General features: G+C 44.3%; 1 protein-coding gene across 1 annotated transcript in view; it reads right to left on the bottom strand.

Annotated features, from left to right (window-relative positions):
* The window catches only part of TICRR (TOPBP1 interacting checkpoint and replication regulator), a 72,552-nt gene that overhangs the window by 31,204 nt on the left and 28,244 nt on the right, over positions 1–13,104 (bottom strand). The window contains exons 5-13 of the mRNA XM_073653261.1: positions 12,498–12,624; positions 9,909–10,039; positions 9,299–9,484; positions 8,806–8,957; positions 8,622–8,719; positions 8,450–8,543; positions 8,103–8,182; positions 6,651–6,884; positions 6,486–6,570 (exon numbers count right to left, since the gene is read on the bottom strand). Of these exons, the coding sequence (XP_073509362.1) occupies positions 6,486–6,570; positions 6,651–6,884; positions 8,103–8,182; positions 8,450–8,543; positions 8,622–8,719; positions 8,806–8,957; positions 9,299–9,484; positions 9,909–10,039; positions 12,498–12,624 (1,187 nt within the window). The remainder of the gene's footprint in view (positions 1–6,485; positions 6,571–6,650; positions 6,885–8,102; positions 8,183–8,449; positions 8,544–8,621; positions 8,720–8,805; positions 8,958–9,298; positions 9,485–9,908; positions 10,040–12,497; positions 12,625–13,104) is intronic.

The raw sequence follows: 13,104 nt of genomic DNA, 5'->3' as shown, positions 1-13,104 counted from the left end.
AATCGCTCCTGCCAAACAAACCTGATTGACTTCTACGAGGAGGTTAGCTCTCGAGTAGATCAGGGGGAACCAGTGGATGTCGTGTATCTCGACTTCTCAAAAGCGTTCGATAGCGTGCCACATAATAGGTTGGTATACAAAATGAGAATGATGGGGCTGGGGGAAAATGTCTGCAAGTGGGTAGCTAACTGGCTAAAGGATAGAAGGCAGAGGGTGGTTATAAATGGAATATACTCAGATTGGGTAAGCGTCACTAGTGGGGTACCACAGGGGTCTGTACTAGGCCCAATGTTATTTAATATCTTTATTAACGACATAGTCAACGGGATAAATAGTAAAATATCAATATTTGCAGATGACACAAAGTTATGTAAAACAATTAATACAAAAGAGGACAGTGCAGACCTACAGAGGGATTTGGATAAGCTGGGTAGGTGGAGCATTAAATGGCAAATGAGATTTAACGAGGAGAAATGTAAGGTCATACATATGGGAAGGAAAAATGGAAGTCACCAGTACTCACTGAATGGGAAATCATTGGGGAATTCAGAGATGGAGAAGGACTTGGGCATCTTGATTGATAGCAAACTAAATTGGAGTGCCCAAAGTCAGGCCGCTGCTGTAAGGGCAAACAGGGTAATGGGATGTATCAGAAGAGGTATAGCTGCAAAGGATGAGAACATTGTTCTTCCACTGTACAAAGCACTGGTCAGACCACACTTGGAATACTGTGCTCAGTTATGGGCCCCAATATATAGAAAGGATATAAATGAGCTTGAAAAGGTACAAAGGAGGGCAACAAAATTAATAAAGGGAATGGAGGGACTGCAATACCCAGAGGTTGTCAAAACTAGGACTATTCAGCCTGGAAAAGAGAAGGTTGAGGGGGGACATAATAAATGTGTACAAATATGTTAGGGGACAGTATAGAGATCTTGCCCGGGATTTGTTCAAAAGGAGGGATATTACGGTAACAAGAGGGCATTCACTAAGACTGGAAGAGAAAAGGTTTCAGCACCAGCATAGGAAGGGGTTCTTTACGGTAAGAGCAGTGAGAATATGGAATTCACTGAGTGAGGAGACGGTAATGTCGGATTCACTAAACCAGTTCAAGCGGGGACTGGATGCATTTCTAGATACCAGGCAGATTTCAGCGTATACTTAAAAATAGAATAAAATAGTAGGTTGATACAGGGATTTATTCTGACTGCTGGTTTCAGAGTCGGGAGGGAATTTTTCCTCAGGTGAAGATTGGCCAAATCATTTGGGGTTTTTGCCCTCCTCTGGATCAACTTTAGCAATTACAGAACTAACAGGTCGAACTTGATGGACGCAAGTCTTTATTCGGCTTTACAAACTATGTTACTATGTTACAGTGAGAGGAGTGGAGCAGGGCTCTGCTCAGGCAGAGGGCCTGAGGAGAGGCCCAGGACTGAGGAAACAAGAGAGGGAGCAGGAAGGGCTCCAGGAACAGAAGGGACCCCAGGGGTACGGGCAGTGCTGGAGGCCACCCGTACACCCGAATCTACCAGGAGGTGGAGGGGTCAGGCCACACAAAGGGGACCAGTCCCTCAACTAGCAGAGAACTTTATGACTCAACTAGAAACAGGAGGCTGCAGTATTTCAAGTCCTGCAGCCAACAGTCCATATCAGTCTCACCAAGAAGGTAGCTATAGAGGACGGAACAGACGTCACCCGACAAGGCCCACAGGTACCGGATTAGGACACTAGGTATGAGGTGCAGGAAGACGGCCAGAGAGAGGACACAGAAGGGGGTCCTGCTAAGTACTCCGGAGATACCTGAGGGTGGACTGAACCTCTCCCTGAGTAAGCGCAGCACGACGGGGGAAGTTACTTTGTTGCCTGTAACTTGGACTGCAATAACCGTGAGTAAAGACCCTGAGGACTGCACTATCATGTCTCTGTGATTCTCGCTGCGCCATCACCCCTGCACTACAACGCCCAGCACAACCCATAACATCTACACTGCCCTGGAGCTAAGCTCTACCTGTGGAGAGCCACACCATCCCTGCTGCAGTAACATCAGCTCCAGAGGACCTGCTCCGCAGCGGCGGCTCCCTTAGCCGCATACCACAGGTGGCGTCACGAACTTTGTACATAAATCCCCTGTAAATAATCCCCTTATTGAATGACCGCCCTGGGTCACCGCCACTGTGACATCTACCAGCCCGGCACCGGGTACCCCACGGCCCAGGGGGCGCGTCAGAAGTAATGGGGGCCTCCCTTAGTACCTTTGAACCCGCAAATGAGAGGAATTTTTTCCAGGTTTTACTGTTAAGTCTGGTGGTTACGGGTTTCCTACTCTGTAGTAGAGTGGAGATTAAATTCGGGGAAAATCCTCTATTGCTTAAGAGCGCCCTCTCAAAATCCAGGCTGTCAAGTTTAGATTTGCTACCTGAGGGTGGAGGACCGGTCCCTGGAAAAGGAGATCCGGAATCTCCGGAAGAACCCAGGGGTCGGAGGTGGACATTATCCTCAGCCAGGAAAACTAGGGCCTCTTTGGCCAGAAGGGGGCTATCAGAATTATGGTTGCCTTGTCTTCCCTGACTTTCCTCAGAACTGCCGGAATCCGAGCGATCGGAGGAAAGGCATAGGCTAGCTGGTGGTTCCATGGAATTGAGAAGGCATCTAATGCCACTGGGTTCCCCTTTGGGGTTGATTGAGCAGAATATGTCCACTTTTTTGTTCTGCCAGTTGGCAAATAGGTTATGGAAGGGTTCCCCCAAAACTCTGTGATTTGGTTGAACACCAACTGATTCAGCTCCCATTCGCCCCATCTCAGCTGGGTCCTGCTCAGAAAGTCTGCTGTGATATTTTCTGTTCCTTTTATATGGAGTGCAGACAGGGACTCTAGATTGTTCTCTGCTACCTGGAGGATGGATTTTGACACCTGTAGTAGAGAATGGGACCGGGTCCCCCCCTGGCAATTCAAGTATGCCACTACTACCCTGTTGTCTGAAAAAACTCTTACCTGGTGTCCTCGTAGGGTGTTTAGGAATTTTGAGAGAGCGAATTTTACTGCCAGAAGTTCCTTCATGTTGGAAGATACCCCTTCCAAATCCTCTGACCAGACCCCCTGAGCTAGTTGGTCTTTTAGGTGAGTCCCCCACCCCCTGGTGCTTGCATCTGTAGTTAGGACCTGCGACACAGATTGTCCACAATGTTAGGGAAAGCAAGGTTTTTGATGACAAAATTAGCCGACCTTCTAAGAGCCCTTTTAGTGACTTTTCTGCCCCCAAGATTTCCCATTGCAAGACCCCGGTGTGCAACTGAGCCCAGGGGACCTCCGGGATGCATGCTATCATGGAAACTAGAAGGGACATTGCTCCCCGCAGAGTCATAGAGGGATGGTCTTTCACATGAGATATCCGGGCTATCATATTCTGGATTTTCCCTGCTGGGAGAAGGCATTGCTGATTCCTCGAATCTAATAGGATACCTAAGATACTCTTGTACTTGATCTGGCTCCAACCTGGACTTTAGGTTCAGAAGCCAGCCTAAATTCGTCAAGGAACCCATGATCCTTGCTAGATGGTCCTTGCAATGGTTGAACGAGTTGCCTATTAGCACATAGTCCAGGTACGGGGTGATCAGGATGTTTTGCTCCCTCAGATGGGCCATTACCTCTGCCACTATTTTTGTGAAAACCCTTGGGGCTATCGCTAGACCGAAGGGAAGGGCCGTATATTGGTAGTGTTTGACTATACCTTTTAGCGATATCGCTACTCTCAGGAATTTCTGGTAGTCTCTGTGTATGGGGACGTGATAATAGGTGTCCTTGAGATCCAGGAGAGCCATAAAATAGTCCGGGAACAACAATTTCACTGACTATTTTATTGACTCCATCTTGAAGGATAGCAGCTTTAGAAATGTGTTCAATTTTTTCAGGTTTACAATTGTCCTGAATGTCCCGTCTGTTTTTTTCCTGAGGAACAGAGGGGAGTAGAATCCATCACCTTCCTCCTGTGCAGGGACTTCCTGAAGGACTGCTTTCCCTATTAGGCCTAGAACCTCCTGATCTAGTGATAGTTGTTCTACCCCTGATGATCTCATGGGGGTTATGGCGAAGTTCGGACGGGGAATAGAGTGAAACTGGAATTTTAGTCCTGTTTTTATCAGGTCTAAAATCCAAGAACTGTTCGATCTTCATTTCCTCCCAGCCTGGGAAAAAATAAGTCCGTCCCCCCCCCCCACCTGGCGCTGACTCTCATTGGGCGGGTTTCCTGTTGTCGCTGGGGGGCCTGATGAACATAAACCCTTTGGCCTTTTTCCTCCCACCTATCCTGGTCTTGGGGGGGGGGGGTGTTTCTGCGCATAAATTTCCTGCTCCGAAAGGACTTCCTGTATGAAGTACCGGAGAGGAACGGGAAGCGTTTCTTGTTATCCAAGGCTTTGTCAAGGATCTCATCCAGAGTAGATCCAAATAGGAACTCACCCTCGCAAGGAATGGAACACAGCCTAGATTTTGTTTGGTGGTCACCCGGCCAGCATTTAAGCCAGAGGGCCCGTCTGGCTGCGTTAGCAAAACTCGCAACCCTGGCTGCCAGCCTGACGGAATCAGCTGATGCGTCAGCCAAAAAAGCTGATGCGCCCTTCATTACTGGGATGGAGCCTAGTATGTTATCCCTTGACGTTTTTTTTTTCTTAGTTGCGCTTCTAACTGATCTAGCCAGACCATTAAAGATCTGGCTGTACATGTGGCTGCCACTGCGGGTTTTAACCCTCCTCCTGCCGCCTCCCAAGCTCCTTTCAGGAAGGAGCCAGCTTTTTTGTCCATTGGGTCTTTTAGCACCAACATGTCTTCAAATGGCAGGGAAAATTTTTGAGAGACTTTAGCTATTGCTACGTCTAACTTTGTCGCCTTCCCCCAGAAGGAGCACGACAAGCCCTTCCTTTCCGGCTTTTTCCATTCCCTCTTAATAAGGGAGTGGACTTTATCATTGAGAGGGAAAGATCTAATTTTCTTTTGTTCCAGGCCACTAAACATCATATCCTGGACTGATTTCTTAGGGCGAGGATCTACCAATCCCATAGTGGACCTAACTGCCTTAATTAAATTATCCGTACCCTCTATAGGGAAACCGCTACGACCCCCACCCTCAGAAGATGACGAGGACGAAGATAAGCAGGACGAATCTGAGTCTACCACCTCCCCGTCCGAACTGCTAGATCCTGATACAGGGGATAGGTTCCTGTTTTTTTCTCGTTTCCCCCCCCCTTCTGCAGGGACTTGAAGGTATCCTCAACCTGGGATTTAATCAGGGATCTGAGCTCTGAGGCGAACTTAGGGGTCTCCTCGCAGATTGTTTGCTCAATGCACGAGTTGCATAGTCTTTTTTGCCATGTGGTGGGCAGATCCTCTGCGCAAAGCGCGCAGGTCCTGTGTTTGGACTTGCCGGTACTCTTCCTTCCCTGATGAGAGAAGAAAAGAGAGGGGGGGACCCAACATACAAGAGAGCTTCCACGAAGATCACTTACAGTCCTGTTGTAAGAGGGAATACCGGATTTGAAGAGGAACCCGTTCCAGTAGCTGGGTCTTTCCTCGAGGTTGACGCCACGCTGGAGTCCTTGTCGCGTTGCGAAGACTTGCCAGACCGCCCGCTTACACAGTCACCTTGGCTGTGTTGGCGGTCACTGGGGGGTCCTTTCGTACGCTTCCCATGTAGTGGAGGTGGTGGTGAGTGGGGGTGCAGGGACTGCACCTCCTGCTCGCTCATAGCCAAAAAGGTGCCAGAGTGTGCCAGGAAGCACTTCCCTTGTGCATTCCCCCCAACACTTTCTTTTGCTGGGCATCCCGGTTCCCGCGCGCGCGTTCCAACGCACCGCTCCCAGAGGGCACCGTGGCGTGCGTCACTTCCGGTGCGCGCGCGCCCAGGCCGCAGACACCCAGTGGTGCACTACGGCTCGTGTCAGTAATGGCCCCCGGAAGCCCAGGTATGCACACCGACCCAGGCCCCGGAAGCCCAGGCAGGCATACTCACTGACCTGGGCCCCGACACCACTGGAGAACGCAGCGGCTCCGGTCTTCTCCTGCGCTGCGTCTCCCTGCCACCCTAGAGGCCCACTGACCCCAGCGGTGGAGCTACAGGACACCGCACCAGCCGAGGCAGGGAACCCCCGCTGCCTGAACTGGCCTGGCCGGGCCTGGTAAGTCCATCATCTTGCTTTCTTTTTCCTTTCTTTCTGTAGGTCCCCGTCAAGGACAGGAAACCAAGTGATGTGGGAGAGAGGTGCCGCCCTTTTTATCTGTAGGTTTCCTGTCCTTGAAGGGCTGATGCCCTCTCTCTGTGGTGCCGTCATGGGGGAAGGAGAAACGTTGTTTGCCACCTTTTTAAATGTTATAAGAGGAGTCCATTTCTCAGCATTTACCAACAGTAGAAGATGCAATTTTCAATATAAAATATGAAACCCTTATATCAAAATATAGCGTATTTTCAGGAAAAGCTCTGCAATATAGTTCTTACCTTAAGTGGCTTCTTAGGAAGTTCAATCTGCCGCAAGCTCTGTGAGGACTCTGCTATACTCCTGTGTCTTGCCATTGTGCTTGTTCTTTAGAAACAAGTATGACAATCATGCAGGTTTATGTTAAAAATTACACTATCGCCACAGTGGATTCGATGAAAACCTACCTCCTTTTTTTAGCTGATCTAGTTCGGAGTTCTTCAAGCTGATCCTCCTCATTTACTACCAGAGGAACACTTGGTACCCTTGACATAGATGGCTCGGAATACATGGGAGTTTGCCCGTCTAGTATGAAAGAATCCTCCCCATCTGCAGGAAGAACGGATTTCAACTCTTCTGGAATCTGTGTCCCAAGACTAAAATAGATGTCTGCCAAGATTTTTGGTATACTTCCTATGTACCTGTAAGTAAAATTCAAATAGGAAAAATGTACTATAAATTTGGGCTTGCAAATTAGTAACAAGGAAGTAATTGCATTAGCAATATTAACTGCATGTCACCACTGGACACTTGTGTAGAGTGAATCTATGTAACAAGGTGAGAAACTGGAGTCTTTGGTTCAGACAATCTACAGTAATCTGATGTACTTGACTTAGTTGCCAAGCTGCAGGGAAACAGATCCAAAAACAATGTACAGGAGAAAGCTGGCACTCACTAAATGCTTTAGGTCATACTAAATAAGGTGTGGTGATATGGGTTAAATGTTGCATTACGACCACACTAATTGGTTTAAAAAAAAAAAAAAAACATTTAGTGACGATATGCCCTTAGAAAGCATCCTTTCAAGAAAGGCGCAGAGACTTAAAGTGCCAGTTACAGGTTGCTCTACATACGCAGAAGCCAGTTATTGGTGCCAGCTCTCATTTCTTCCGTTGTATGGTTCACAGATGAAAAGTTTGACAGTTTACAGTGTAGACCAGAGTAATCTTCATTACATAACAGGCTACAACTAATATATGTATTTATATATAAAAAAAAGAGGAAGATTCATACTAAGCAATCCGCAAAGAATGACTTCAGTTTTTCTGTTTGCATTTGTGATTACAACCTAATCATAAGCTCAATGGCGAGCAGATGATAAAGGAAATGCAATGAATATTTTTCACTATTTCGATGCAAGTGAAAGTGCTGAGAGGTAGTGGTTTTAATAAAAAAATGCTAAATGTGTGGGGATAAATAAATCTGTTCTAAAAGGGTATTCCCATCTTGCACATTACTAGCATATTTCAAGGTTATGCTATAAATGTATATTAGATGTAGGTCCCAATAATGGGACCCACATCTACCTCGAGAACAGGTGCCAATTGCCATAAAACAACAAGATGGGAATTCCTCTTTAGTATTAAATAAGCCACTTTGTCAATCTTTGGATTAAAGTCCCATAAGTATAATAGTCACATAGCAGTTGCTCCCACCAACTGGCTATGGTCCATACAAAACAGAAAACGGCACAAGGTTTTCTTCAGAATTTATCCAAAAATATTTCATCCAGTATTTCATCCACGCTGGATTAAATATTTTTGGATAAATTCTGAAGAAATACCTGTTGTGCAGTTTTCTGTTTTGTAATTTCCTTTTAACATACAAAAAATTAGGCATATTGAACATGAAGCACATACTCTGTCAAAACTCCTGCCAAAAATGTGGTCAAATACGAGGGATCTTCTGTCAGTGAAATAATTCTGAGCATATCCGTAATCTAAAATACAAGAATGAAAATAAATGAACTTGCACAAACCACTGAATACAGAAGTACAATGGAGGAGGCACTGACACTGCTTTGTTCATTTTCTTTTACAATTTAAAAAAAACTCTACCGCCGGCTCTATATGGAAATAAGATGTAGCAAGAGGCTCTTTTTATATTCTCCATATGGTCATTAAGGAAAGGAAAGGTCAAATTGGGACAGACTTTCAGTTCAAAACTAAGTAACGCACAGGACAACACACATTTATTTCTTCATTACCTCTTCCACAACTTGCTCCAGTTCATCCTCATTAGTTTGTATAGCAGGACATTGTACACAGATCTCCAGTCTTAGTAATGCTTGAATCTGACATCTACAATAAAGCCACATGAATAATAACAGAAAAATGCTTTGCCAGCAGCTGAACAGTGAGCACTGACCAGACACTTACTCTCTAAGCTTTGCCACTTTATTTGGATTTTGCGCATACAGCTGTCTTATCATTTTACTGGTCTTCAGCAAAAGTCTGACTGTATCTAGGCAGTCTGTCTGTAAAACATAAGAAACAAGCTGCACACAACCACAACTCCATCCGCATTCAGAGAGGATAAAGCCAACTATAATCCTATATTCACCTCTATCTGTTTACTGCTGGCTGCTTTGAAGAAGGACTTAATGATGGTTAAAGAATTCCTGACATATGACAACAGTGAATCCTCTCCGCCGGACACCATTTTATCATAGTCTTCAATTAGATAGGAATTCAGCTCCTCTTCGGACTTGAAACCTGTATTAAAAAAAAAAAAAAAAAAGTATCTAGTTACATAAAAAAGCCTGAACCCATTGTGTCGATTAAACTTTTACATGTAAAAGATACTAAATCCAAGAAAGTTACTGAGCTACACCACACGTCTACCATTACAGATGTTCCAGCAAAGGAAAATCATATGGAGGTGACCTTCTCCTTTTACCGGAGAACAGCCACATGTCATATTAGCAGGCAATAGTCATATTAATTGTATATCTGCTCATAAAATTGCCACAACATACAAACAACCAAAGAACCACCCAACATGACATTATAAATTGTACAGCATGTGAATATGGCCTCCAGAAAGACTTGCTCACCTGCCGGCTTCCCAGCCTTCCCTTCAGGCTTGTCTGATGATCTTCTCTTCGCCTGTGAACCTGTTTCAGCAGGGACACTTTCTGGTGGCAACTTCTGAGCCTTTGAATTTAATCTGGCAACATTTAACATTTGCAGTGCACGAGGCATGGACTTCATCTTCTGTCTCACAGGAGTACAATGGAGACCTGAATAAGTACCAAAAATAAATCAACCTCTGCTCTTAGAATACACCCAGGATCCTGACTATTGTAACAGATGGTGCCCGGTAAGATATACAGGATTACAGCGATATCTGCATAAGAATTAAAGCAATTACCATCCTGCACATCTATGACGTCTTCACAGAATGTCGAACGTCTGAACGATGTAAATTCCCCAGTGTTTCAGTATAGCGGTGGGGTCTACATATATCAGACAATTATGGAATAGCCTTTGAATATACTATAAATGTACGAGATGGAAGAACCCCTTCTCATGAAGATACCCTTCGGTAAATACATTTAAAAGAAATACCTCAGATTGCCATAGGTCTGACTTCTCAAACCCCAACTGCTGGGTGAAGCCCTGCATTAAATGTCAGCAGTAGAAATGAGTGTGAGCGGAGCTTACGCTTCTTTTGGTATTCCCCCTGTAGTGTACTGACAGACTCATCAGTTTTCTTCTGGTAGAGCTCAGATAGGTAGTGCGTCATTTCTTGATCACTTTTCTGGTCGTCTTGATCAAAAGATGCTGCACTTAACCTACAATAAAAAAAAAAGAAAAAGGTTTGGTTATTTGAGAACTGTTAACACTTGGCGGCTGATTTGCTAAAGTAGTGAAACGTCTACACAGTGCAAACAGACTGGGCAGACCCAGTGGCTACCAAGCCCAATTGTGTGAAGCCCAGCCAGCCCAGCTGAACTTCACATGAGATCATGACTCTATATACTGCAATACAGTACTAATGCAGCATATAGAACAAGTGGGGTGAAAATGTGAAAATTTCAGGTTCCAATCCCCCCAAGGGGATGAAGGTGGAAAATTAACAGAATACATATATATATATATATATATATATATATATATATATATATATATATATATATATATATATATATATATATATATATATATATATATATAATGTATTTATATATATATATATATATATATATACATACATACATACATACATATACACACACATACACACACATCTATATCTATATCTATATATATATATCTATATCTATATATATCTATATATATATATCTATCTATATACATATATACATCAAAAGTTTGGACACACCTCATGACATTGAAAATTGTACATTCACACTGAAGGCATCAAAACTATGAATTAACACATGTGGAATTATGTACTTAACAAAAAAGTGTGAAACAACTGAAAATATGTCTTATAACTAGGTTCTTCAAAGTAGCCACCTTTTGCTTTGATGACTGTTTTGCACACTCTTGGCATTCTCTTGATGAGCTTCAAGAGGTAGTCACCGGAAATGGTCTTCCAACAATCTTGAAGGAGTTCCCCAGAGATGCTTAGCACTTGTTGGCCCTTTTGCCTTCACTCTGCGGTCCAGCTCACCCCAAACCATCTCGATTGGGTTCAGGTCTGGTGACTGTGGAGGCCAGGTCATCTGGCGTAGCACCGCATCACTCTCCTTCTTGGTCAAATAGCCCTTACACAGCCTGGAGGTGTGTTTGGGGTCATTGTCCTGTTGAAAAATAAATGATGGTCCAACTAAGCGCAAACCGGATGGAATAGCATGCCTCTGCAAGATGCTGTGGTAGCCATGCTGGTTCAGTATGCCTTCAATTTTGAATAAATCCCCAACAGTGTCACCAGCAAAGCACCCCCACACCATCACACCTCCTCCTCCATGCTTCACGGTGGGAACCAGGCATGTAGAGTCCATCCGTTCACCTTTTCTGCATCGCACAAAGACATGGTGGTTGGAACCAAAGATCTCAAATTTGGACTCATCCGACCAAAGCACAGATTTCCACTGGTCTAATCTCCATTCCTTGTGTTCTTTAGCCCAAACAAGTTTCTTCTGCTTGTTGCCTGTCCTTAGCAGTGGTTTCCTAGCAGCTATTTTACCATGAAGGCCTGCTGCACAAAGTCTCCTCTTAACAGTTGTTGTAGAGATGTGTCTGCTGATAGAACTCTGTGTGGCATGGACCTGGTCTCTAATCTGAGCTGCTGTTAGCAGCCTCAGAAATCGCAGGTTGACTCGGATAAACTTATCCTTAGAAGTAGAGGTGACTCTTGGTCTTCCTTTCCTGGGGCGGTCCTCATGTGAGCCAGTTTCTTTGTAGCGCTTGATGGTTTTTGCAACTGCACTTGGGGACACTTTCAAAGTTTGCCCAATTTTTCGGACTGACTCACCTACATTTCTTAAAGTAATGATGGCCACTCGTTTTTCTTTACTTAGAATTTGTATTATGACAAGAAAAAAAGCAGGGATCCATCCTTGTAACTTGTCTGCCTAGTCACCTCATTCCGGTCGTTCTTTTTCTCTTAAATGGCACAGCACTTCATAACATATTTGTAATGATGGAGCCAGAGTGCGTTACACTGCCCACGGTTCAGGCAGTAGGAATCACCTGACAGGCTCTCATTTCTTTTAATAGATTGGATATAAACATGGTGTCTGAGACCACCACTGAAAACTCCAGCAAACAATGGTCTTCTAGAATAACAAATGTCCAGGTATGTAAGAAAGTGAAACCTTTGAGAAGACCTATGAACATGAATTGCTGAAATGTTGATTTATTTGATGGATGGTGTCAATATTAACACTCTGAACTTCAGTCACCATGCGGAGAAGTCATGCCCGGATGAGAAGATTTTGGCCAATACAAGGCTCTCGTGTCACACTAGGATGAGAGCCATTTATTGTCAGTGTGCAATCTGGAAGCAATGCTTATACCATTTATGTATTGGCTCAGCCAGTATGTGATGCTCTGCCTATATGGTCTCCCTAGAAAACCCTCGTAAACGGAATGCTGAGCTGACGGGCAAGTAGATTCTAAAATAATTTACTAATGCAAAAGTGTAACAGCGCCTTCAGAAACCAATCCTAGATAAGTATAACAGCGGCTCTAGAAATGGCCAAGCACTGATTTCTAATAGTCAGAGGATGCCCAATGATGAAAACAAAAAAAATATTGAACTGGATCTGGTAGCCTTCTTACCTGAACGATTCCATGAGATTACCGCTGGCACCAGACATTCCAGATAACGGGTACCATCTTTCAATAACAGAGGATCCCCAGTGACTACTTTGAGACAGTTCTTGATTAATCCACTCTGGCATTAAGACTTCGGAAAAAAGCGAGATTTGCATGAATGTTAGATCTACTAACAAATCCTAAAGAAACAGACACAATTTTCTTATTTTAAGCCAAAGATTGTGTGTGTGGTGACAGTTTTGTGAGAGTCATGTACACACAAGCCAGCATGCCTCATACACGATCTCTGCACATCTTGTATTAAAGGGGTATTCCCATCTCCAAGATCCTATCCCAATATGTAGTAGGTGTAATAATATTAGCAAATAACTAATTAGAAATGTAGTACAGTTTTTCAGATTCACTAGGCATCTTTCCTCATTTGCAGGCATTGAAGGACCTTGGGTATCCATGCTTACGACCACTGATAAAGTGACAGATAGCTAGTTGCTAGTGGTCGAAACCATGGATACCCAAGGTCCTGCAATGCCGGCGCATGAGGAAAGAGACATAGCAAACCAGAAAAACTATACTACATTTCAAATTAGAAGTAATTGCTAATATTAATACA

Source organism: Phyllobates terribilis, unplaced genomic scaffold (genome assembly GCF_046119375.1).
Source record: "Phyllobates terribilis strain yellow unplaced genomic scaffold, ASM4611937v1 Scaffold_11__3_contigs__length_659146591, whole genome shotgun sequence".
NCBI lineage: Eukaryota > Metazoa > Chordata > Amphibia > Anura > Dendrobatidae > Phyllobates > Phyllobates terribilis.
This window is presented reverse-complemented; position numbering and strand designations above follow the sequence as displayed.